The sequence below is a fragment of the Hyperolius riggenbachi genome, chromosome 2 (assembly GCF_040937935.1).
Source record: "Hyperolius riggenbachi isolate aHypRig1 chromosome 2, aHypRig1.pri, whole genome shotgun sequence".
NCBI lineage: Eukaryota > Metazoa > Chordata > Amphibia > Anura > Hyperoliidae > Hyperolius > Hyperolius riggenbachi.
In genome coordinates, this window is record NC_090647.1 from 232,211,058 (window position 1) to 232,236,844 (window position 25,787).

Consider the following 25,787-nt stretch of genomic DNA (forward strand, 5'->3'; position numbering starts at 1 on the left):
CATGCATCCCAGGTACATGACAGGCTGCCAGCGGGACCCAGGAGACTGGAGCTGTGGCTAGGGACACACGTGACATGTGACACCCTAGAAGCCCCAGGTAAGAAAACTACATTTATTTTGATCACCTCAGAGAGCCTTTAAAGGCCAATTAGTTAAGCCCCAGTGTAAAGTATGAAGTTTAAATCTTAGCAGGGCTTTGTTGATTTCAGAAAATGTAAACATTAATATACAGTGGATATAAAAAGACTACGCTGGTCCTGAAGTGAAAATAAACGTATGAGGTAATGAATACAGGTAAGCAATAGAACATCAGTAGCAAAAAAAAAAGTCTCATGTTTTTCCAGTACAGGAAGAGTTAAAAAAACGTCAGATTTTATCCGTGGGCAGGAGTGTACACATAATTTGCTACTGCACTTGCGCAGAATGCTCCCGACCACAGGAGCGCAACCAGGGACAGCCCAGCTTTGCGGGGGTTGCCGCAGCTGACCAGAGGGGATCAAGAGGATGTCGTGGGCATAGTAGGAGTCCAGGGAGATGGAAGAAGGCCCAGGTAAGTTAATAGTGTCCATTTAAACAAGCAAGAAAAAGTGTGAGACAGCTTGATAAGGTTTTATTGCAGGAAAGTTCAAACATTCATTATTTCTGCTTTGTTTTATAGCTTAAAAGACAGGGAGTGGTTTCTAAACTGCAAATATGACAGAATGATGCAATGTTACAGAAAAAAAAACTATACAACTGAAAACAAGAATATGAGACTCTTTTCTTTGCTACTAATGTTCTATTCATTATCCATACTACACATGCAATTCATTAAATCATAAGGTTTTTTAGGCTTCAGGTTTGCTTTACGTATTCTGTAGATGAAAATCAACATAAATGATTTTACAAGAAATAGCTGCTTCTCTCTAAGTTCCACTTTCAACATTTCAAATAAGAAAAAAACTGGAAGAGAGGATGAGCTGGAAGTACTGCAGCCTAGCTATAAGAGGGAAGAAAAGAGCCAATCCACACAAATAAGACAAAGCAACCATGTACAAAACCTTTATTATTTGTACAAATTATACTCAGACTATCTGTAAAGCACAGAAATTAACAGATGGCGAATAATCCAAATCTGCAATAAAAAACCCTGTTAACAACCAACCTTTTGCAACTATAGAAAAATAAAACAATATATAGGAAACAAATTTGCAAACATTATTAGCCATTTATTTGTATACTTAATGTGACTGCTAGTATTACATTTAGGTTACTCTAAGCTATCTAGGGCCTAGATGTATGGAGCAGCGGAAAAATTCCTGTGTGCAGACTGCGCATGGCAATCTTACTAGTACCAATGGCAGCAAAGTAGCGTGCATTGTGCAATTAATGCAAGCTGTGGTACATTACATTACTGCTGCTTTGTGCATCATGCCCCTAATGTGCAAGCCTACAATAAATAGAATGATTGTACTATTTCTCTACATATAACAAAATAGAACATAAATCATAAGCTTTAGGTCGCATTTTAACATTGCAGCAGGTTCTTATTTCTTGTGGTTTGTTCATGTAGGCTGCAATGTAGAAAATCATGACTTGTATAAGGGCTCTTTCATATGGAAGACTGAACTACTCACTTGTCAGGCAGTTCAGGCACCGGTTGCATTACTAAAGGTTGGAAAACATTAATGAACACTGGAAAACTTAAGTGATCCAGCAAACCTGGGCTGGATCTTTCAAAATTTGACTGCTATTATGAGGCAAACGTAATACAGCCCAAAATCGATTGAAATTACTTTCAGTCCAAGTGATCATATTGATCAAATCTGCCTGGAATCCAACAGGGAAATCAATGTAACTTTAGTTAGCTTTACACAAAACTTGATCTAGCTCTGGCACTTTTAGAAAATGGCTTCAATTCATCAAAGGCTGCACAATAAAAAAAAGTCTGGAAAAAATTCGGTATTAGACTTTTTTTGCTAGTTCATCGAGATTTTCATAGGTGCGGTAGAAGTTCAGTAATTTATCGAAAACCATGGCTTCAATTCACAAAAACCTGTTTGATAACAGCAGAAGAGTGTGGAGTTGTCTCTGTTTTGTTTCATGCTGTTCCATGCAGTGAAGGCAGTACAATAGTAAGAGGCATTCCCACATCCCTTTAGAATGTACGTTTGTTATACTCCCTCTGCTCACTCTAAATGTATCAATTAGTCTTTCTTAACATTTTATTCAATTGCCATAGCTTAGATGAACTTCCAAGAGACATTACACATGCTATGCTTAGGTGATTTTCCCACTAGCTCCTCCACATCTTCAAAGAGGGACCTAAAGGGTTAAACATCCGAAATGCTGCAGGTGAAACTTCTTTTGTTCTGATCTCTCTCCTCCACTACCTGGGGGGGTAGGAAAGCTTGACCCTCCCGAGAAGGCTTTGGATCCGATCAGCGGGACTTGCAGGAGACAGAGGCTGTTTCTATTGGCTCTCTGCTCCTGTCAGTTATAGGTAATCCCTCTCTACTTCTGTGAGTAGCTCCTCTTCACTGTTTCTGACATACCAGAGCTGCTGGTAATTAGAGAACATGTTCCTGGGCTTTACCACATGCTGTAATCTTCATGAATTGACATTTGCCGAGGCGTTTACTGCACAAGTCGGTAATTTACCTCACTGCTTGGTCATTTCAGTTTGCCATGCAGTAACAGTCTCGATGAATTGACATTTTACAAAATGTTTGGAAAAATCAGCTGTTTTGCCGAATGTGGTAATGCTTGATGAATTGAAGCCAACGTCTTTAAATTAATAAGAGCCTTCATCTCTCTTTAGATGCAAATGGTATCAGTGGTGCTCATATGCCTGAGGTGACATGATGTGATAAACATGTGTTTGTACAGTGCAAAACATATTAATAACCAGGCTGTTTTTTATTTTATTTTGCAACCTGAAAGAGTTAATTTTCAGGCATGCAAGTGACAGCTTCTGTCACAATCAATTTAAACCTGGGTGGATCTTGATTGGTCCTTTTTTCAAGCTGCATAAATTTGCATACAAATGTACATAATCCTACATGAACATGGTAACATTTGCAACTCATTGATCATCCCTAGTGATAACACCTTGCTTGAAATTTAAGCGCTGGCTGGAGCTTAATGATCATTTCTACTCTTTGCAAACTTGCATACAAAATATATTCAGTTTAACAGTAAAAAATATTGCCTACTACGTTTTTTTCTCTCTTCCTGAACATTATGAACACAGCCCAGTGCTACACTTCCACCTATTATATGCTAAAGGCTTAATCCTATCAGTGATTTTAGTGAAGTGAGTCCTAGTAAAAAAAAATAATTTAGAATTTCTTTAGATTGTTTTTAGGATTTCCATAAACTGTAATGAAGATCCCCCCCCCCCCTAAATCTTATCATGCTGTGGCTAATCTTTCAGAGCAGAGATGGAGTTTAGTGAGGCAGAAATGAAATGAGCAAAAACAATGTATGACCTGGAGTGAAGTATCACCCCATACTCATATTATAAAAGGTAATGTCAGTGCCAAGAAAAATAACTGACAAGTTCACAATTTTACTCCCGTTCATAAATAGGATACTATATCCTATATGCCCCATTCTAGGAACATCATACTGAAAAACGGGATTGCCACCTTCTACCAATTCATATCAATCAGATTTCAGAAGGAATCAGAACGCCATAATTGCTAGCTTACTTCTCCTCAATGCAATAATAAAAAAAAATCTATGTTGTCATCGAGTACCTTTTCTTGCCCTCCCTATACCCCCTTTTCCCTTCCAAGCCGCTCTCCTGCCACTTACTCCTCGCCCATTCAGTGTCTACTGATATTTTGATCAACTGATATGTAGACAAAAAAGGATCTAAAATGGCTTTACTTTTTGACAGATTTTTATCTGTTACATAGTTTGGTTGAAAAAAGACATCCGTCCATTAAGACCAGAATAAAAAATAAAGAAAGAAAGAAATGAGTAAACATTAGGTACCTTTCCACCCTGCATCCTCACATATCTCAGCTGATTCAGGGAAAGGCAAAAAATAAAAAACTTTGACCAGGCAGAACCCTATAAACTGCTAATCACAGTCACTTAGCGTTTTGTACAGCAATTTTAGAGCAATTTTAGCAGCAATTTTATTACAGTGCTTGCATTTGCAAGGGATTGCAATGTCCATTTTTTAGGTTTGGTTAGTAAAACCGCTGCAAATCGCTTTTGTACCGTGACTAAAAAGCAATTTTGCAATGTTACTATTTTTTGTATTGAGCAGAATAGCTCCATACAGTATATGCTGCAGGGACCCGCAATTGCGATTTCCCTAATCACAATCACTCCTGTGGGGTTGCCTCCATTGACTTTCATTAGCCTAGCGCCTTTGGAATCACCGTTGATTCCAAAGCGTGTTTAAAAGCGCTCTAGTGTGCCATAGCCCTTACAAGGCTTGGACCAATTAACCTTTAAGGGAAAAAAAGTGCTTTCCGCCTCTGTCTTCACATTTTTACCGAATTGCATGTTTAATCTATTAAAAATGAATCTGGCAACCTTTAGAATGTAAATCAAGGAATGGAGATGAATGCTTATCTGTACAGCATACAGTATACTCAAAGTTACTACTGAAAAAGAGAAGGCAATCTTGTAATTGTGTTACAGTACCGGGGTTGAAAAAAGTAATAAATTAAACTATTACAATTGACATATACTCTCATCTAAAAAATGCCACATATAATTAGAAAAAACACATACAATTTACTGTTTGTACTCTTTTCTTTTTCCTGCTTTGACAGGCTTTATAATTCCTCTATCGAACTATATTTATAAAAACTAGTGCAGAGAGAAACAGCAATTTTGCCTACAGCTGGTGATTGCGTCCACGTATTACATTGACAAAATAACAAGTAGCAGAGGTGTGACTAGGAATTCATGAGGAGAGAAGTCCTGTCTTTTCCTATGTACATATTTATTGTAATTGTTCTCCCCATTTGTGTCTAGTACGTTTCTATTAACTGGTATCATAACATGGTGACACTTTCTCACTTTATTAAGAGAATCATTTGAAGCAGTAAAATATAGTTCAGCTCCAATGCCCTTGATACTTCAATGTCACAGTCATATAGTTTATTTTTCCAAGGTTTGGCCATTACTGTCACTCACTATTGCCATTCCTAGTTACACCTCTAGCAGCAGTAGAAACACATTATTTACACAAAAGCAAATCTTATATCCATTCACACCTTTAAACACAAAATCACAAATTGTCAAAGCTCATCTCTGAAAAATCTAGAAAAACAAAAATCTCTTTTTGGCTCAATACAGCAAATGATAACTCTACACAAAGACACTGAAAAGTGGAAACTCAGCCTGGTTAGGCTGTAGTAGATCAACCAAAAAACAGACTGTTCCTGAAAGGCCTTCATATAGACTGTAAATGCTTTCCACAGTGCACGATCCAGATTGGAATTCATCTGATGACAAAAACTCTGCAAACCTGAGAAAGAGAGGAAAAATGTACACTACAATAAATAGCATTTAGCGATGTATTTCATAAAAAGCTGTATTTGCAGAGATATACGATTTTGCTGTAAACTAAAATGTGTTAAAGGGTACCTGAATTGACATGTGAGATGATGAGATAAACATGTGTATATACAATGCCATTTCTACACAGAAGTAGGTTGCGTTTCTTTTTTTTTTCTCCCTGTATGGGTTAACAATTATGGTATGCAAATTACACTTTCTCATCTGTCGGACTATAGGGTAACTCTTACTGATAACTAACTACAAGCCATAAAACTCTTGGGGCCATATTCTATTGCTGAACTCGCCAGCGCTAAGCACTGGCGAGTTCTTAACTTAGGCGATGGGGGTATCGCCTAATCTAATTAAACTTTAGACCCCCCCAGGCGGAAAAGAACTCGCTTGGGCGATATAATCGCCCAGCGAGTTCTTAACACGGAATCCAATTACCCTTATCATGTCTCCGGGAAGCGATGCTTCCCGGCAGACATGAGCGTTAGCTTAGACCTGCAAAAAGCAGGTCTAAACTAGCTAACGCACGTCGCCGCCGCAGCATCTGGGGGTCTCCTTTAATAAGGAGACCCCCAGAGCTCCCCGTCGGGTCGCCGCACAGTTTAGAAGCCAGCGCGCAGCTCTGCCAGGCTCCTCTGTCATACGTACCGCCGCCGATCACCCGCCGCCTCTCGCCGCAAAATCCGTCACGTAATTACAGTGTATCTAACACTGTAATTACTGTGCGCATAGAAGGAGCCCGGGCAAAGCATCTTTGAATCTGCAGCCGGGCTCCCCATTGGTCTGCTGTGTGAGCCATTTTATTGGTTCAGACAGCAGACCAATGAGGAGCCCGGCTGCAGATTCAAAGATGCTTTGCCCGGGCTCCTTCTATGCGCACAGTAATTACAGTGTTAGATACACTGTAATTACGTGACGGATTTTGCGGCGAGAGGCGGCGGGTGATCGGCGGCGGTACGTATGACAGAGGAGCCTGGCAGAGCTGCGCGCTGGCTTCTAAACTGTGCGGCGACCCGACGGGGAGCTCTGGGGGTCTCCTTATTAAAGGAGACCCCCAGATGCTGCGGCGGAAGATGTCGGCGATGTTCGGCGGACGAGTGCGCATGTGTGGGGAGTGAGGCCGTGGTGCTGATGGACAGCACCACAGCGTAAACCTCACTCCCCATCGCTCGGTAACAGGGAGCATCGCTCAGGCTTTCGCCTGAGTAATGCTCCCTAACGATCGGCCATCGCGCGAAGGATATGGGCAATAGGATTTGCCGGTAATCCTCGCGCGATGGCAAGGTGATAAGTAGCTCGCATCTGCAAGCTACTTATCACCTTGAATAGGATATGGCCCTTGGACAGCAGAGAACAACTTCTGAGTGCAGGGAATAGATTGAGAAAAGTTCAATAGTTTACTCTATGTGGCTCTAAAAAACTAAAAAAAAAACAACTGTGTCCTTCACCTGAGACAAATAAACATGAAACCTACTTTTTTTTTTTTTTTTTTTTTTAGCTTACAAACACAAAATAAAACTGGGACTCCGGAACTCCCTTTCCCCGGGATAAAAAAGATTTATTGTGTTGGCTTACACCTATATGAAACACCAATGGCTATCACAAGTTACTGCCAGCGTGACACATCATAAGCACATACCCGTTCCATTAAGAAGAATGGATGTGGGGCGGTGTGAAAGAGGCGGCATGCCTAACATCCGTTTTGCTCTATTAGTGTCCTCAGAGGCAGTGTGGCAAATGCAGTGTGCCGGTCTTGGAGTTAAATAACCGGGTGCCACCCCTATATGCCGTTTGTGTTATGCTCCTCTCTTTAACAGATGTAAAGCTTACTCTTTACATCTTTTAAGATTACCCAATAAACTACAATATCTCCATTCAAAATGTCCTGCTTATCTTTCGATTATAACATTGCTCTAGCTAACTTTGAATTTAAAGACGACTCATATGGCAACAAATTATATACTACTTGGAATTAATAAGCTATGGAAGACATCAACATGATCTGACAATTAGAATAAAGTTTAGACATATTTGTTTTCATTTTGGCCAATGGTCTCTCAGCCTGGTAAATTCAGAATGTCTAAACATATTACCTCAGTAAATGAGGACCTTTCCTGATTGCTTAAATCTATCACCATAGATATCAGTTAAGTAATATGGAGTGCAATCATAATAAAATATAAAACAAGAAAAGGCGTTTGGGGCACTACCTGTGATTGAAACTACTTGACAGTAATGACAATAATTGGACATAATTAGATTGCTGCCTAGTTGCATTTTTAAAAAGATTTACATTATCTTTTTACGGGCTATAGTTTATGGTGTGCTGGAGAGACACGCTGGCTTCATGTTTATGGAGAATTTATTGTATAAAAATAATTTTTGGGTAAAACCAAAGACCATCACTGGACAACCAATGGGAGATGACACTCACCTCTGTGCTCTGTAGATGTACTTGGAGTTACCAGTAAGTCTATAAAGTAGCAGAAATACATAGGCACTGCCTGCAACTCCATGACATATACCGGGCCCTTTCTTTAGTAGGCCCTTCTGCCAGGTCAGCTCCCCACAGCGGATGCAGGTATCCAGGTAGCATGGCTTTTTTGACAGCAGATATGCTTTTGCAAAAAGATAAGCAATACCTAAAGGAAACAAAACATACAGTACACCGTTATTAAAAATGTATGTTTTAAAAACAGCTGAGAGAATATAAGCTTTCCATAAAGGCATAACTATGCTGGATCAAATGTGATGAATAATGTTAGAATCTCCAAAATGAACCCCAGGCGAAAGTGATATGGAGGCTGCCATATTTATTTCCTTTTAAGCAATATCAGTTGCCTGGCTGTCCTGCTGATCCTCCTGTGCCTCTAACACTTTCAGAACTGACAAGATTCACTGCATGCTCGTTTCTGGTCTAATTAAGACACTACAGCAGCCAAATAGATTAGCAGGGCTGCCAGGCAACTAGTGTTGTTTAAACTAAAGGGATATGAATGGAAACAAAAAATGTATACATACCTGAGGCTTCCTCCAGCCCCCTTTAGGCTGCTTGGTCCCTCACAGTCCTTTGCCGCCTTCTGGATCCTCCGCTGCGGCTCTAGGCAATTTGGGGAGATGGAGCCAGTCAGCGCAGGTGCAGTCCACCCGCGCGTGCTCCCCCGTCATACTCCCATGGCCGGCAGCGCTCTGCGCCTGCATAGTAGACAAATTACCAGGAGCCATAGCGGAGGATCCAGGAGGCGGAAGAGGACAGCAAGGGACTGATCAGCCTTAAGGGGTTAGAGGAAACCCCAGGTATGTATACATTTCTTGTTTCCATTCATCTCAGGTTCACTTTAAAAGGAAATAAATATGGCAGCCTCCATATCACTCTCACCTCGGGTTCTCTTTAATGGAAAAGTAAACTTTTGTTCATATATTGGTATAACTATCTGTGCCACCAAAGCCTATTTGTAATGAAATGTAGTGATGGTCGTAATGACAGATTTTGATAACAGATCGCTATGTCATGATTATGATTACAATCTTAATCGTAAATACGAAAAGAAATTCAAACTATGTTACGATTATGGGTCATAATAACGGCTATGACCGATTTTCATACATGCAGTTAGGTCCATAAATATTTGGACAGACAACTTTTTTTCTAATTTTAATTCTGCAGATTACCACAATGAAATGAAACAACTCAGATGCATTTGAAGTGCAGACTTTCAGCTTTAATTCAGTGAGATGAACAAAACAATAAAAATGTGAGGCAACTAAATCATTTTATTTCAGGTGCTCAAAAGTAATTGGACAAAAGTAATGGGACCACAGCAATAAAATTATGACAGCAGCAGGAATTGGTGATGGCAGAATAGGCCGTGGAACCTGGCGGTTGGAACACAGCATTAATTAAATAAAATTATGACAGCAGCAGCACTAACAGCATTTTCAATGTTTGTAAAGAATTGTGCTGCATGGAATGTGTCCCCCACACTACCTGAGAACCTTCAAGATAGAAATCCAACAGCAGCAGCAGGTTCCAGGAAGGGGTTGTGAAGCCACAGTTGGGCCCTCAGCACAATTCGGACATCACAGTTCTCAACCCGGACATCCCTGATGACAGTATGCTAGCAAGTGTGTGGTGACAGATCAGGCAGGCAGACACCTGTGGCAGCAGCAGCTTCCAGCCAGCGGCCATGAAGTCTCAGTTGGGCTGTAACCAGGGATTTTTCAGAGGGGACAGCAGTGCCCTGGAGTGCATTGGAACTACAGAAAAGGACCTGATAAACTGCTAGCGGCTGGAAGAAGACCCAGGTTAGTAAATCTAATCTAAGACTGGTTCAAGTCCCCCCCCCCACCAGTAAATTCAGCCCCTGAGTGCTGCTGGGACCCACCCACACTGTTGGACCAGGACTCCCCCGACTGCTCTCCAGTGCCCCTGCACGATTGGTGTAAAGATTACAACTTACCTCAGAAAAAATGACCCTTTAAATTTTCTGGCAGTAAAATCTGCCTTCTCCCTGATGGCTAACAGGCATTTGGCTACTATTTACTTTTCAGGAAAGTGGACTTAATTCAACAAGCTAAGTAGGTAAACAGAGGCGCCAAAAGAGTAAAACAATATGATAAAAGTTTTAAAACATGGACGTGGTGGAGGTGGAAGCCTAACCACTCCAAAGGACAAATGCAAGAAATACTTTTTCAGGTAACGCAACAAGTTTAATAATACACTCCAAACAGCATACAACGCATTTCGCGGGCGTAACACCACTTCATCAGGCAATTCAAAAAATGGAGTACATATCATTAAGCGTCCGGGTCTGTACTTAGCGTCTTACAGAGGCGCGAAGTACAGACCCGGACGCTTAATGATCATTGTTAAACTTGTTGCGTTACTTGAAAAAGTATTTCTCGCATTTGTCCTTTGGAGTGGTTAGGCTTCCACCTCCACCACATCCATGTTTTAAAACTTTTATCATATTGTTTTACTCTTTTGGCGCCTCTGTTCACCTGCTTATATTGTCTACCCACCCTTGGTGGAAGGGCGGAAAACGTTCTATGTTTCTTCTAATCTACAGAAAGCAACTTCTTAATCCTGAGTGGGGACAGGCTTGTTCTTCCCACCTGCCTACACAGTGGTTGCCTAGGAGGTAACCCTGGTTTGTGAGTATCCTGTACTTACTATTCATTATCCCTCCCTTGATCCATACATACTACACGATTGGGCTCTTGGTGTCCCTTTGTTCTTCTTAATTCAACAAGCTGTTCGACAAGCTCTTTTGCATAGATAAACAACTCAAGTTTTTAACTCTTACTGTACAGGGAGTACCAGACTTATGAACACCCAATATACAAATGACCTGCTGACTTGTCACGATAACGTCATCCTGCTGCGTTCTAAGGTGGGGACTCCTTGTCCTGTGTTCACTCAGCCTTGTTCATCGGAAGTAGCAGTGCTGGTCTCATTGTGAACGTTCACTCTAGTGCCGACTTCTCCTGCATGTCACGTGTAATTACATGATGCAAGAGAAGGCAGCACTAGAGGGAACAGTGAGAGTGAGACAAGGTTGCTCATTACTGGAGGTGCCCAGAGGGAGAGGAGCAGGGATGGAAGGAGGCACAAAGGGGGACAGAGCAAGGCACCAAGGGGGAAAGAAAGAGATGGAGGCACAGGGGGTGAGACGGGTTCTGTTGAGCTCCCAGTAGGTCCCATACCACAGAAGAAAATCTGTCTGAAGCCAAACAGAGGGCCACCACTGTCCCACCAGACTGCTCTTAGATCAGAACAAATTTTATGTTTTCCAGCCCATAAGGATCTCAGTAATCAGGTCTCTTGTGACAAGGCAACTACTTGGGTGAAGGAACAAGAGGCTGCAATACTTTGCTATGTAACCACAGTAGCACAGTGTATTAGATTCAATCTTACATGCACCCAAAATAACTTTTGTTTTTCATGCAGTATAATTACATAGTCAACAAACTAACCAGGGGCTCCATGACACCAATGGACAAGCTCATTTTCACGCTCTATCACTTCCCCCAACTCTGGCGGCCAGTTGCAGTTTTGTTCCTGATTCACAAGAAAGTCCACACTTTGCCAAACCAGGTCTCGGTCAGCTGGCTGAAGGTAGTCCTGATAAGACAACAACATTTGCAGTACTGAGGATAGGCCATGCGCTGCTCCTGTAACATCAGAAAAGTGGATAGTGAGGAGAGTATAAAGTACTGTTATGCTACAAACCGATGACTAGGAAACCAAGTTACACAAAGTCTAGTGATAGGAATGTGCATTCTACCATTAGTGATATTCCTCAGACATTCCAACTGCCTTGCTGAAAAGCTGATCCTCTGGATTTACTTTATTCGGAATCTGTGATCAAGAATGAATTGCAAATTTCTATCACTTCACTTGTTGCATGTGTGTACTAACTCAGAAACCCATTAGCCCAAGGGATGAGAATAAAAGTCAGGAAAACTGATTAAAAAAAACAACAACTAAGCAATGGCAGCTTAGTTATTGTGCAACATGCTCTACTTATTCTGCATAAGTCATGTTAAAAATCTTACAGAAGTTTGGTGAGTTTGGTCTCTAGCAAATAGTTGCTATTTTGAGAGAACATATTTGATAGAGTAATCCATTGTGTGACTGATGGGGAGAAGCTACAGTACCACCATCAGAACTGCTTTGTAGATCATCCCACACCATATCTACCCACTCCGAAAACTGAATGTATCCAGTAAAGGGGACACTGGTCAAGAATGGCCAACACGCTCCTGTAAATTACTAATTTCTGCTTTATCTAAGGATATTCTTAGCAATAGGTATGTGCTAGAATACTAATTTAACATAGTGTTGTCAGAGAATATGTTCTGTACGGGAAGACAATGTTAATCACAACAAATGTAAGAGAATTGAGTCATGTAACTGGTGTAATAGGTACATTAGGTGCTTTGCTCTATCTCTAGATTGACCAGAGACAGTGTTAGCTATAATAGCATTTAAGACAGAAGAATTAATCACAGACAATATTGAATTGTTATCCTTGGGAATTTTAAGAAGAAGAATAAGGAGAGTCTGTGGAGGGTTGCAAGGAGAATAAACTTTCAAACTTAAAGAGGCTGATGAAGATGAGTAATAAGAAGTAGGGAGGTTTTACTTTGGATACCTAAAGTACTAGATATTCACTGATAGGTATAAAGACAGAGTACATTGTCATGTAACAGCTCATACATAATAGAGGTTAATTTGCTTAGGCTCAGACCAAATGCCATAACATGACTAGTCACCAGCACTAACAACACTACTCGGTAGTCTTATGGTGGCCATCTAGTGTAATAGTGGCTGGATACTGTAATGGTTAAAGGGAACCTAACTGAGAAGGATATGGATGTTTCCTTATAAAATAATACCAGTCGTCTGACTCTCCTGCTGATCCTGTGTCTCTAATACATCCAGCCACAGCCCCTCAACAAGCATGCAGATCAGGTCCTCTGACTGAAGTCAGACTGGATTAGCTGCATGCTTGGTTCAGGTGTGTGATCCAGCAACTACTGCATCCAAAGAGATCAGCAGGACTGAAGAGCAACTGGAATTGTTTAAAAGGAAACAACCATATCCCTCTCAGTTAAAGTTCCCTTTAAGGCGCTGCATCTGACACAGGAGACCAGGGTTAAATCTTGGCTCTTCCTGTTCACTAAGCCAGCACCTATTCAGTAAGAAGTCCTTGGACTAGACTCCCTAACACTGCTACTACCTACTGAGCGCACCCTAGTGGCTGCAGCTTTGAGTCTTCCAGGAAAAAAAGCGCAATATAAATTTATTTTATATATGTATTTGTCTTGTCTAATCATGTGCTAGGTACACACCATACAATTGTCTGGCAGATTTACCTGCCAGATCGATTATTTCCAATATGTCCGATCTGAATTTCGATTGATTTTTGATTTTACGATAGTTTTTTACGATAGTTTTTTAGATTGATTTTCGTTCAGTTCTCTGAAAATCGATCGAAAAAACTATTAAAAATAAAAAAAAAGATTAAAAAATTGATCGAAATTCATATTGGACATGTTGGAAATAATCGATCTGGCAGGTAAATCTGCCAGAAAATTGTATGGTGTGTACCTAACATTAGAAACTAGTTGCTATCACTGCAACTGCATTAAAGTGTACTGAAGTCTAGTCATAGTTACGAGTTACACATGAGGGAAGGGGGTGTGAAATCTGAGGGGGCCATCAAAGTATTGCTGATGGCAGGTCACATGATTTGTAGTGACATTCACATGACCTAAGCACAGACTCCCACAAGGTGGAAAGCTGCATCTGTAGAGAGCGAGAAAGGATGGAGATAAAGACATAATGAGACTCAGAACATTTATTTTGCGCTTTTTTTCCTGGCGAACTAAAAACACGCTTGCTTCAGGGCTGCAGCCTTGCCCAAATATTCTTTACTGTTTTACGTACAGGACTATACCCAGGCTCAAACCCTGCATGGAAGGCAACAGCCTTACCAGTACGCTATCCAGCTGACTCTAATTAAATACCGATAGATTCTGTTCTGTGTTTCCTCACCCAGGTATTCAGTTCCGTAGTATGAGTACATAAGTGGAAAGGGCTTCCTTTTTTTCTTTGAGTACTGCTTGCCAGATTCCAAGATAGCATGGCATATAGACTTGATCTGTGCTGGCGTTAATACCTGTCAGGAAAAATATTAATATTACTCTAGGTAGCACACATTTTGCATTGTCACAACCTAAATGTATACATTTTATCAAATTTCATATTTTAAATAAGTGAAAAGTGGATTGTCAAAAACTATATATTTTCATATTGTTGGTGAGACTCATACTCTACCCACGAAAGTACCCAGAGATACAGAGATGCCTGCAATTTAACCAGGTCAGACAAGTTTGTCCATCATTTGTGGTTTATTCAGAGAAGTAGTGCAAATGCTCAAGTGAGAATTTAACTTATGAGTGTTTATATAATAATATAAAGATATGAGGCTAAGATATTACTTGAGAGAACTGTAGAAACGAATCATTTGTACAGTAAACATTTATTTTATATATTAACAATTGTGTCCATTTTACGCTGAAAGTGGTATAATTGAAGTAAAAGCTTCTTTTAATGTCCTTATATACCATCACCTTTGGTCAGTGGCGTAGCTAAGGAGCTGTGGGCCCCGATGCAAGTTTTACAATGGGGCCCCCCTAGCACTCTATACATAACAATTAATACGACGCACCAAAACCTGCCAATGGCAACTACAGTGTCAGAGGTGCAAGAATGGGGTGGGAAATAGCTTGTTACTGATTACCACTAATCAAAGTATTTATTAGAAGTGATTATTATGAGCACAGGACTAATAGAGAGCTAATACTGTAATTGAGGGAGGGCCCTTCGGGGCCCCTCTGGCCCAAGGGCCCCGATGCGGCCGCTACCTCTGCACCCCCTATTGCTACGCCCCTGCCTTTGGTGCCGTGGTTTTGGGATGAGCTGCAGTGTGTTCTGGGAGTGGAAATAAATGTGTCAGGGAGCAAGGCTACCAGTCATCCAACCTTTCATTGTTCTGTATGGGAAAGTACTGTGGCCCATGGGATATAGTGGTGGAATTCAGACAGTTATAAAGAAACAAGAAAGAGTGGTGAGGTTCACTTAGAGAGAGAATGATGTCACCCCTAGATTTGATCCCTGCAGGGTGTTATACTTACCGTCCTGGCGCTGTCCGGTGTTCCCGCGGGCGTGTGGTTACGCGCGCGCGCGCGGGTGCACTGAGTTTTATTGTTTCCTCTGGTGGTTTGGCGCGCACGGCGTTGCGCGCTCAGCGCACAAGGTCACGCGCATGCGTAGTGCGCGCAAGAGGTCACGCGCGTGCGCATAGCGGTGCGCGGCGCGCATGCGCAGGCGTAATTTTAGGCGCCAAAATCCTCTATTTAAACAGCTCTGCCCTTGGAGCAGTGCTGTTAGTTCTTACAGCGTTGTGCCTTGTACCCTGAGTTATTCTGATTGTTGTTCCGGTATTGACCTTGGCTTGTTCCTGACTACTCCTGATCGCTGCCCGTCCTGACCTTTGGCTTGTTTCCTGATTACGTTGTTCGCAGCCTGCCCTGACCTCGGCTTGTCCTCTACCTTCCAGTCTTCTGTTAATCCTGACACTCGGCCTGTCCACGACCCTGAGCATCTGTTACCGGCTCTCCTCAACGAGACGTCAACTGTTCTCCAACCCTCTGTGGGATCATTTCAAGCGCAACCTGGTGGGCACTAGGCAGCGAAGTAACCACTCTCCCCTCCAGGGATTGTGGTCCTGCTTCCCCCTCAAGGGGTCGTGGGTGAAGACCCGTGGTCACTTAGACTCTGCGCTTGGGTGGTCCGTACCGCAGTGGGGAGGTCAACAGCATCTGTACCTCACCGCCTAACAGTAACTAACAGCCAACATGGACGGCTCTGGAGAGCGCTCACCTTTTGATGCCCTCTGTGATCTGGTTCATCAGTTAACCGTGTCTGTTCAAGAAGTTCAAAGAGACTGTGCTTTGATTCGTGGTCAACTCAACACTGCACCCGCTCCTGAGGCAGCTCCAGTGGCACCGGCTCCAGCTTTGGCTCCTGTACCTGTACCTCTGCCTGCTGCAGTACCAGTAGAGACCGGCGCACCTGCCCCTGAGCCTAAGCTGCCTCTTCCTGAACGCTTCACCGGGGAGAGGAGCAAGTTTAGACTGTTTCGGAGTGCGTGTTATCTGCACTTCTCCCTATTACCCAGGACCTACTCCAATGAGAATGTACGTGTGGGTGCAATCATCTCCCTCCTGCAAGGGGAACCCCAGGCTTGGGCCCTCAGACTTGTTGAACAGAGTCATGTCTGCCTACAAGACTCTGCTGCCTTCTTCCAAGCCATGGCCGAGCTATATGATGATCCTAGTAAGAGCGCCTCGGCAGACGCAGCTATACGCGCTCTTCGCCAAGGTCGAAGGTCGGTGGAGGATTATGTTCTGGAGTTCCGCCGCTGGTCTGGAGATCTTGATTGGAATGACTCCGTGCTCAAATCCCAATTCCGCCTAGGTCTGTCCGAAGCAATCAAGGATAAGCTTGCCCGTGTAGGAGTTCCCGACACCTTAAAGGATCTGATCCAGCTCTCCATTCAGATTGACAGACGGCTGAGGGAGAGACGTCAGGAGAGGACTGGCATAACTCATGGTTCCTGGTTTCCTCCGGCTCCTATAGTTCCTACTGCCTCTGCTCCAGTCCCTAGCTCTCCCGTCATGGACGATCCTGAGCCCATGCAACTGGGTCTTGCTCGGGCTCCTTTAACACCTGAAGAAAGGCAACGCCGGAGAACCGCCAACCTCTGCCTCTACTGCGGAGCCTCTGGACACTTTCGACAGAATTGCCCAGTCCGTCCTCTGAGTAAGCCTGATTCTTTGTGTCCTGTTGAGAACCCCAGATCCGCTACGTCCACCTCTTATGTACCCTTGTCTCTTTCCTTACAGGGGTCCAGAGGAGAGAATCTAAGGATTGAGGCCATCATTGACTCGGGAGCTTGTTCCTGCTTCCTCGACTTCCAGCTTGCTCATGATCTCCAGTTACCTAGCCGTAGAAAGAGAAAACCACTCCTCCTGCAACTTGCTGATGGGTCCTCCATTCATTCCGGACCTATTACCTTAGAGACTTTCCCTCTTCTGGTAACTATCAAGGACAATCATCAAGAATATCTTGTCTTTGACTTGATTCCTTCTCCACTGTATCCTGCAATCTTGGGAATGCCCTGGCTCAAGAGTCACAATCCGGAAATTAACTGGACTACTGGAAAAGTGGCTCTGAACTCTTCTTACTGCCATCGCTTCTGCCTCAGTAACTCTGGCCGCCTTCTGTGCACCAGCCTTGAAAAAGCCTCCGTCATCCCAACCGTTTATCATGATTTCCTGGACGTGTTCGATAAGAAGAAGGCGGATACTCTTCCTCCACATCGCATATACGACTGCCCTATCGATCTTCAGCCGGGAGCCGCTATTCCTTATGGTCGAGTCTATCCCCTCTCAGAACCAGAAACTCAGACACTCAAGGACTACATCCAGGAAAATCTAGAAAAAGGTTTCATCAGACCTTCTAACTCCTCCGCAGGTGCAGGAATATTCTTCGTGGAGAAGAAGGATGGTTCCCTCAGGCCTTGTATTGACTTTAGAGCACTCAATCAAATCACCATCAAAGACCGCTATCCTCTACCCTTGATGTCCGATCTATTTCAGAGACTCCGTACCGCTAAAGTTTTCACTAAATTGGATCTACGAGGAGCCTACAATTTGATCAGGATCCGTGAAGGCGATGAATGGAAAACTGCATTCAGGTCTCGGTTCGGGCACTTTGAATATACAGTGATGCCCTTCGGCCTCTGCAATGCCCCAGCCACCTTCCAACGTTTCATCAACGATGTACTTCGTGATTTTATTGATGATTTTCTAGTTGTTTATCTGGACGACATCCTGATCTTTTCTGCTTCTCTGGAGGAACACCGGACTCACGTTAGAAAAGTCCTGTCCCGTTTACGCACCCACGAACTGTACGCGAAGCCTGAAAAATGCGAATTTGAGTTGGACAACATCCAGTTCCTGGGTTTCCGTATCTCATCTGAAGGGGTAGAGATGGATCCGAAGAAGGTGTCTGCAATCTTAGACTGGCCAGTGCCTTCTGATCGAAAGGCAGTCCAACGTTTTATCGGATTTGCGAACTTTTATCGAAGATTCATTAAGAACTTCTCCAAGATTGTAGCGCCCATCACACAGCTGACCAAGACCAATTCCCCGTTTAAATGGACTCCTGAAGCCCAGTCCGCCTTTGAAAGGCTCAAGGTTCAGTTTACTTCAGCTTCCATTCTCAAACACGCCGACCCATCACTAGCCTTCGTGGTGGAAGTGGATGCGTCTGAGACGGCTGTAGGGGCCATTCTCTCCCAACGCTTTGGTCCCAAAGCCCTTCTGCATCCAGTAGCTTTTTTTTCCAGAAAGCTGAGCTCCGCTGAAAGAAACTACAACGTAGCAGACAGGGAACTTCTGGCCATTAAGGCGGCTCTCGAAGAATGGCGCTACTTGTTGGAAGGGGCTGTGCATCCAATTATCATTTTCACCGACCACAAGAACTTAGAGTATTTACGTTCTGCTCAAAGACTGAAGCCTCGTCAAGCTCGCTGGGCCCTGTTCTTCTCAAGATTTAATTTCCATCTCACCTTTCGGCCCGGGTCTAAGAACTCTAAGGCGGATGCATTATCCCGCATGTTTCACGAAGATTCTGTACTCCATGCAGAGCCTGATACCATCCTTTCAAAGAATCATTTTCTGCTGTTGCAATCTGATATGCTGAATCAAATCAAACAAGCCACCGCTATAATCCCTGCACAGGAAGTTCCAGCTAACCTTGTCTGGCGTGAAGGTCTTCTCCTTTTTCAAGATAAAGTCTTTGTTCCCCCTGATCTTCGTCTGACAGTTCTGGCAAACGGTCATGAAAGCAAATTGGCTGGCCACTTTGGCACCACCAAGACATTGGCGCTCCTTCAGAGGAACTTCTGGTGGCCGGAGATGTCCAAAGACTGTAATCAATTTGTCTTATCTTGTGCAGTGTGTGCCAGATCAAAGACTTCCAGATCTAAGCCTTGGGGCCTTCTGAACCCTTTACCGGTGCCTGAACGTCCGTGGGATAAGATTTCTATGGACTTTATTGTTGAACTCCCTCCCTCCGAAGGGGTTACTACTATTTTTGTGGTCATAGATCGTTTTACAAAGATGGCCCACTTCCTCCCCATGAAAGGTACTCCTTCTGCAGCAGCTACGGCTCAAGTGTTCTTAAAGGAGATTGTTCGTCTTCATGGCCTTCCTTCTGAAATCATCTCTGACAGAGGATCACAATTCACCTCCAAATTCTGGAAGGAACTTTGCAGACTGTTAGGTATTAACTCCCGCCTCTCGTCTGGTCATCATCCTCAGACCAACGGCCAGACCGAGAGGACCAATCAAACTCTGGAGCAATACTTGCGTTGCTTCTCTTCTGTGTCTCAAGATGAGTGGTCCACACTTCTTCCTACCGCAGAGTTTGCCTACAATAATTCTATCCATTCAGCTACAAGGACTTCTCCGTTTTTTGCCAATTATGCTTTTCACCCTGCTTACCTACCGGACTCCTTTGCCGATTCCTCTGTTCCTACTGTACAAGATAGACTTACACTGCTAACGGAAAATTTCAAGAAATTACAAGCTATCCTGTTAAAATCGCAAGAAAAGGCAAAGTTCTGGGCGGATAAAAGACGCAGCAAGAGTCCTGATTTCTCTCCAGGGGACTCAGTCTGGCTTTCTACTAACAATCTTCATCTCCATTGTCCTTCAAAGAAGCTGGGACCTAAGTTCATCGGGCCATTTACCATCGAGAAAGTGGTTAATCCTGTGACTTTTAGACTGTCCCTCCCAAGTTCCATGAAGGTCCATCCTGTCTTCCATATCTCTTGCCTCAAGAAGTTTGTTCCTGATGAGTTTGGCCGATCTGTTTCCCCCCCGCCTCCTGTACTGTTTGAGGGCCATGAAGAATTTGAGGTTGAGAGAATTCTGGATTGTAGGCGAAGGGGTGGTTCTCTTCAGTATTTGGTAAAGTGGAAGGGGTTTGGAGTAGAAGAGAATTCTTGGGAACCCTCCAGTAATGTGCACGCACCTAGATTAATTAAGATGTTCCATTCCAGGTTTCCTGAAAAGCCAGTTCCAAGAGGCACCCGGAGGTTGCCTGTAGGGGGGGGGCAATGTTATACTTACCGTCCTGGCGCTGTCCGGTGTTCCCGCGGGCGTGTGGTTACGCGCGCGCGCGCGGGTGCACTGAGTTTTATTGTTTCCTCTGGTGGTTTGGCGCGCACGGCGTTGCGCGCGCAGCGCGCAAGGTCACGCGCATGCGTAGTGCGCGCAAGAGGTCACGCGCGTGCGCATAGCGGTGCGCGCGCATGCGCGCACCGCACGGTGCGCTGCGCGCATGCGCAGGCGTAATTTTAGGCGCCAAAATCCTCTATTTAAACAGCTCTGCCCTTGGAGCAGTGCTGTTAGTTCTTACAGCGTTGTGCCTTGTACCCTGAGTTATTCTGATTGTTGTTCCGGTATTGACCTTGGCTTGTTCCTGACTACTCCTGATCGCTGCCCGTCCTGACCTTTGGCTTGTTTCCTGATTACGTTGTTCGCAGCCTGCCCTGACCTCGGCTTGTCCTCTACCTTCCAGTCTTCTGTTAATCCTGACACTCGGCCTGTCCACGACCCTGAGCATCTGTTACCGGCTCTCCTCAACGAGACGTCAACTGTTCTCCAACCCTCTGTGGGATCATTTCAAGCGCAACCTGGTGGGCACTAGGCAGCGAAGTAACCACTCTCCCCTCCAGGGATTGTGGTCCTGCTTCCCCCTCAAGGGGTCGTGGGTGAAGACCCGTGGTCACTTAGACTCTGCGCTTGGGTGGTCCGTACCGCAGTGGGGAGGTCAACAGCATCTGTACCTCACCGCCTAACACAGGGCAAGCCCTAGATTGGATCCCTGAAGGCAGTGGCGGACACAGCCAGCAGTGGGCCCCTGTGCAAAATTGTAATTGTGGGCCCCCTATGACCTGCGGCGCGCGTAGCGTGCCGCGTCAAAATATGGGCGTGGCTACAACCTGCGGCGTGCGAAGCGCGCCGCAGCATTAAAAAAAGGGGGCGTGGCAATGACCGGATGAGGGCGGAGCTAACTGTAACTTAAAGCGAACCCGGGGTGAGGGTTTATTTCCTTTTTAACAATACTAGTTGCCTGGCGGCCCTGCTGATCTATTTGGCTGCAGTAATAAACTGAATTACACCAGCAACAAGCATGCAGCTAATCTTCTCAGTTCTGACAATATTGTCAGAAACCCCTGACCTGCTGCATGCTTGTTCAGGGTCTATGGTTGAAAGAATAAGAGGCAGAGGACCAGCACGGCAGCCAGGCAACTGGTATTGCTTAAAAGGAGAGAAATATGGCAGCCTCAATATTATTCTCACCTCAGGTTCCCTTGAAAAGTGCAACGCAAAGACAGTGGGCCCAAGTTTTGGTGACCCTTTACCCAGAAAATTCACATAATTGTGCAGGTTTTCTCAAGAAAATACACATATATGCCCAGAAAATATGTGCAATCATGTCGGCAGATATGCCCAGAAAATACGTGCAAGCATGTCGGCAGATATGCCCAGAAAATACGTGCAATCAAGTCGGCAGATATGCCCAGAAAATACGTGCAAACAAGTCGGCAGATATGCCCAGAAAATACATGCAATCAAGTCGGCAGATATGCCCAGAAAATACGTGCAAACAAGTCGGCAGATATGCCCAGAAAATACGTGCAATCATGTCGGCAGATATGCCCAGAAAATACATGCAATCATGTCGGCAGATTTGCGAAGAAAATACATGCAATCATGTGGCAGACCTGCCCAGTACATACACCTGCTAATATAAATAAAACAAAAACATTTACTCACCTGCAGCAGCAGACCTCCTGTCCCAGCCTCCATCCGGCGCGCAGCTCCCATGGGTGGTTGGGTGGATAGGTAGCCTAGTGGGTGGGTGAGTGGGTGGGTGGGTAGGTAGCCTGGTGGGTGGGTGGGTAGGTAGCCTGGTGGGTGGGTGGGTAACTAGCCCGGTAGGTAGGTAGGTAGCCCGGTGGGTGGGTAGGTAGGTAGCCTGGTGGGTGGGTGGGTAGGTAGGTAGCCTGGTGGGTGGGTTGGTAACTAGCCCGGTAGGTAGCCGGGTGGGTGGTTAGGTAGGTAGCCTGGTGGGTGGGTAGGTAGGTAGCCTGGTGGGTTGGTAACTAGCCCGGTAGGTAGCCGGGTGGGTGGTTAGGTAGGTAGCCGGGTGGGTGGTTAGGTAGGTAGCCTGGTGGGTGCGTGGGTAGCCGGGTGGGTGGGTAGGTAGCCTGGTGGGTGGGTTGGTAACTAGCCCGGTAGGTAGCCGGGTGGGTGGTTAGGTAGGTAGCCGGGTGGGTAGGTAGGTAGGAAGCCTGGTGGGTGGGTAGCCGGGTGGGTGGGTAGGTAGGTAGCCGGGTGGGTGGTTAGGTAGGTAGCCGGGTGGGTAGGTAGGAAGCCTGGTGGGTGGGTAGGTAGCCGGGTGGGTAGGTAGGTAGCCGGGTGGGTAGGTAGGACGCCTGGTGGGTGGGTAGGTAGGTAGCCTGGTGGGTGGGTAGGTAGCCTGGTGGGTGGGTTGGTAACTAGCCCGGTAGGTAGCCGGGTGGGTGGTTAGGTAGGTAGCCGGGTGGGTAGGTAGGTAGGTAGCCTGGTGGGTGGGTGGGTAGCCGGGTGGGTGGGTAGGTAGCCTGGTGGGTGGGTTGGTAACTAGCCCGGTAGGTAGCCGGGTGGGTGGTTAGGTAGGTAGTCGGGTGGGTAGGTAGGTAGGTAGCCGGGTGGGTAGGTAGCCGGGTGGGTAGGTGGGTAGGTAGCCGGGTGGGTGGTTAGGTAGTTGGGTGGGTGGTTAGGTAGGAAGCCTGGTGGGTGGGTAGGTAGCCAGGTGGGTAGGTAGCCGGGTGGGTGGTTAGGTAGTTGGGTGGGTGGTTAGGTAGGAAGCCTGGTGGGTGGGTAGGTAGCCGGGTGGGTAGGTAGGTAGGAAGCCTGGTGGGTGGTTAGGTAGTCGGGTGGGTAGGTAGGAAGCCTGGTGGGTGGGTAGGTAGGTAGCCGGGTCGGTAGGTGGTTAGGTAGCCGGGTGGGTAGCTATCCGGGTGGGGGGCCCGACTCCTATCCTCCCTCCCTCCCTCCCTTCCTCACCTCGGGGGGCCCCCTCCCGATATGCGCGGCGGGAGAGCGAGCGGCAAATGCAGGAAGTCTTCAGGGCTCTCCAGGCATCCGCTAGAGGCCCAGCCGCTGAGTCTCCAATATGTCTCCCGCCGCGCATATCGGGAGGGGGGCCCCCCGAGGTGAGGGAGGGAGGGAGGATAGGAGTCGGGGGGCCCCCCGGGGGAATAAAATAATAAAAAAAAAATATAAAAAAAAAAAAAAAACTTAATGGGCCCCTGAAGAAAACGGAACTTCAGGGGCCCTCGTGCGGCGGCACGGCCTGCACGGCCGTATGTCCGCCACTGCCTGAAGGTAAGTATAAAAGGGATTTTGAGAGCTAAAGGCCCATATAATTGACAGCTAGGGAGTTTGTAAGCAGAATAGAAAAAAAGTTGAGTTGAGCTTTTAATAATACTCAAAGTGGGAGATGTACAACAAAGGAGAAGAGCAGTGTCCTGTGTAAAAGAGCTTACAGTTTAAAAGATGCAGGAGGATAATAATTTTCAACACAGAGAATAAAGAGAAGTATGCTGTATGAGTGTTGTATACAGGTAATTGATATACAAGCATCTGTTTGGCTGGTGTTGGTCATGTGATCCTGTCCCAATTTTGGTTCTTGTGTAGGTCAAAACAGGAATCAGATGTTTGACATGATCACATAATTATGAACAGCCAATAAAATACTAGGTACCCATGTGAAGACTGCAGAAGATGGATCGGGTAACCTCCGGCGACATGCGATCTGACGAATGCTTGTTCCCTGAGCCATCTTCTGCAGTGGGTACAAACGACGTTACATGATGGGTGAGACGCAATCGTGGTGCTTTTGTGCGGAAGTCTATGGCGATGGGAATGATCGTTCGTGATCACATCTGACGTGATGGTCGTTTAAAGAGGCGCTATCACCGCGGGTGGCTGCATCATGCAACATCGTTAAACAAGGCTGTTCGATGTCGCGAAAAATTAGGGTAAAAATCTCACAAGTACGGCCTTTACACATGACTTCTCCACAAATTATCCTCAAGGAATATTTACCACATGTAGGAAAAACTGACTATCCTAAGCTTAGTAGTAAACAATCAACTCCCATCTCATTACTGAATAATAACACCTTGTAACTAGACTAGAAAAAAACTCTATCAATTATCTTCCAGCATTTAACAGGAACATTTCAACAGGTTGGCATGTACTTAGATTAAAGCTGATTGTGAAGGACAAAATAACCTCTACTTTCAAGAGACACTAAATACACCTAAAGGCCCATACACACGTCGGATTTTAGCGAACGACCCGTCGTGTGAACGTTCCGTTGTTCGGACGTTTTCACGTCAAATCCGACGTGTGTACAGACTATCGTTCGGGTGATAAGACTGGTTACCAACGATCCGCCGGGCGGATCGCTGGTAACCAGTCTTATCACCCGAACGATAGTCTGTACACACGTCGGATTTGACGCGAAAACGTCCAAACGACGGAACGTTCAAACGACGGGTCGTTCGCTAAAATCCGACGTGTGTATGGGCCTTAAGCGTTGCTTGTATGTACTACAGTAGTTTCTTCATTTAGCATAAAGTAAAGCCTTTGTCCAGCGGCTTATGCAGATAAAAAGCACATAAATTGACAATGTAATTTGAAAATAACAAAGTAGATAAATGGATTTGATTGCCGTGAGTCTACAAATCTAGAGAGTGTCATAACAATCATTGTTAGGCATGAATTTGACTGCGGTCTTTGATCAAAGGGGCAAGTATTTAAATCTTATATTAACATTTGGAAATATCTCTGCAATTCTACAGGCCATAGGGCATAATCACAAAGTCCCATCTGTTTGCCTAATTCTTATTTATACAAAAGGCTGTTAATAGCATACCATAGAGGAAGACTGTTCAGTTGGCTAAACCTATATCCCTTTTAGGCTTTTTCTTAAAAAAAAAAAAAATGTATTAAAGAGACTCTGTAACAACATTTTCAGTCTTATTTCTTCTATCCTATAAGTTCCTATACCTGTTCTAATGTGGTCTGGATTACAGCATCCTTTTCTAGTTGCACTGTCTCTGTAATATATCTAATCTTCTTTTCTTTGTCAAGCTTTGTATACCCAGAGAGGAATGGGCTGCCTCTGTTGTAATGAATACAAGTTGTGCACGCCCCCGGCTGTTATGCGAACCAATGTGTGTAATTTTACATTTCTTTTTTGCAGCTTCCAGGATGCGGTTGACAGGTGAGTGGTTAGGGAGGGGACCGTGTTGGAGATGTACCTACACGGGGCGTCCCTGTAACAGATGCAATCCACGATTGCGTCCAACCGAAGCCTCCCACCTCAATGCTAATTTATGCAATTCCTGCTAGATTTGGTACAGCAGGCAAAGAGTGTATGACAGTACACCTGATTGGCTGACTGGCGCCTGCAGACCAGATAAAGGTAGGAAATTGCTTTTGCTGGAAGTGAGCAAATGTGGGTGTTTTGCAGTCAGCATTCAGTTTAGAGGCAGTGGGGG

The 25,787-nt window shown here is 44.9% G+C and overlaps 1 protein-coding gene across 1 annotated transcript in view; it reads right to left on the reverse strand.

Annotated features, from left to right (window-relative positions):
• Positions 1 to 1,069: 1,069 nt before the first annotated feature.
• Positions 1,070 to 25,787, reverse strand: part of LANCL3 (LanC like family member 3) — a 58,356-nt gene continuing 33,638 nt past the window's right edge. The window contains exons 2-5 of the mRNA XM_068268309.1: positions 14,081 to 14,204; positions 11,494 to 11,691; positions 7,952 to 8,159; positions 1,070 to 5,476 (exon numbers count right to left, since the gene is read on the reverse strand). Coding sequence (XP_068124410.1) covers positions 5,317 to 5,476; positions 7,952 to 8,159; positions 11,494 to 11,691; positions 14,081 to 14,204 — 690 coding nt within the window. The 3' untranslated portion in view covers positions 1,070 to 5,316. The remainder of the gene's footprint in view (positions 5,477 to 7,951; positions 8,160 to 11,493; positions 11,692 to 14,080; positions 14,205 to 25,787) is intronic.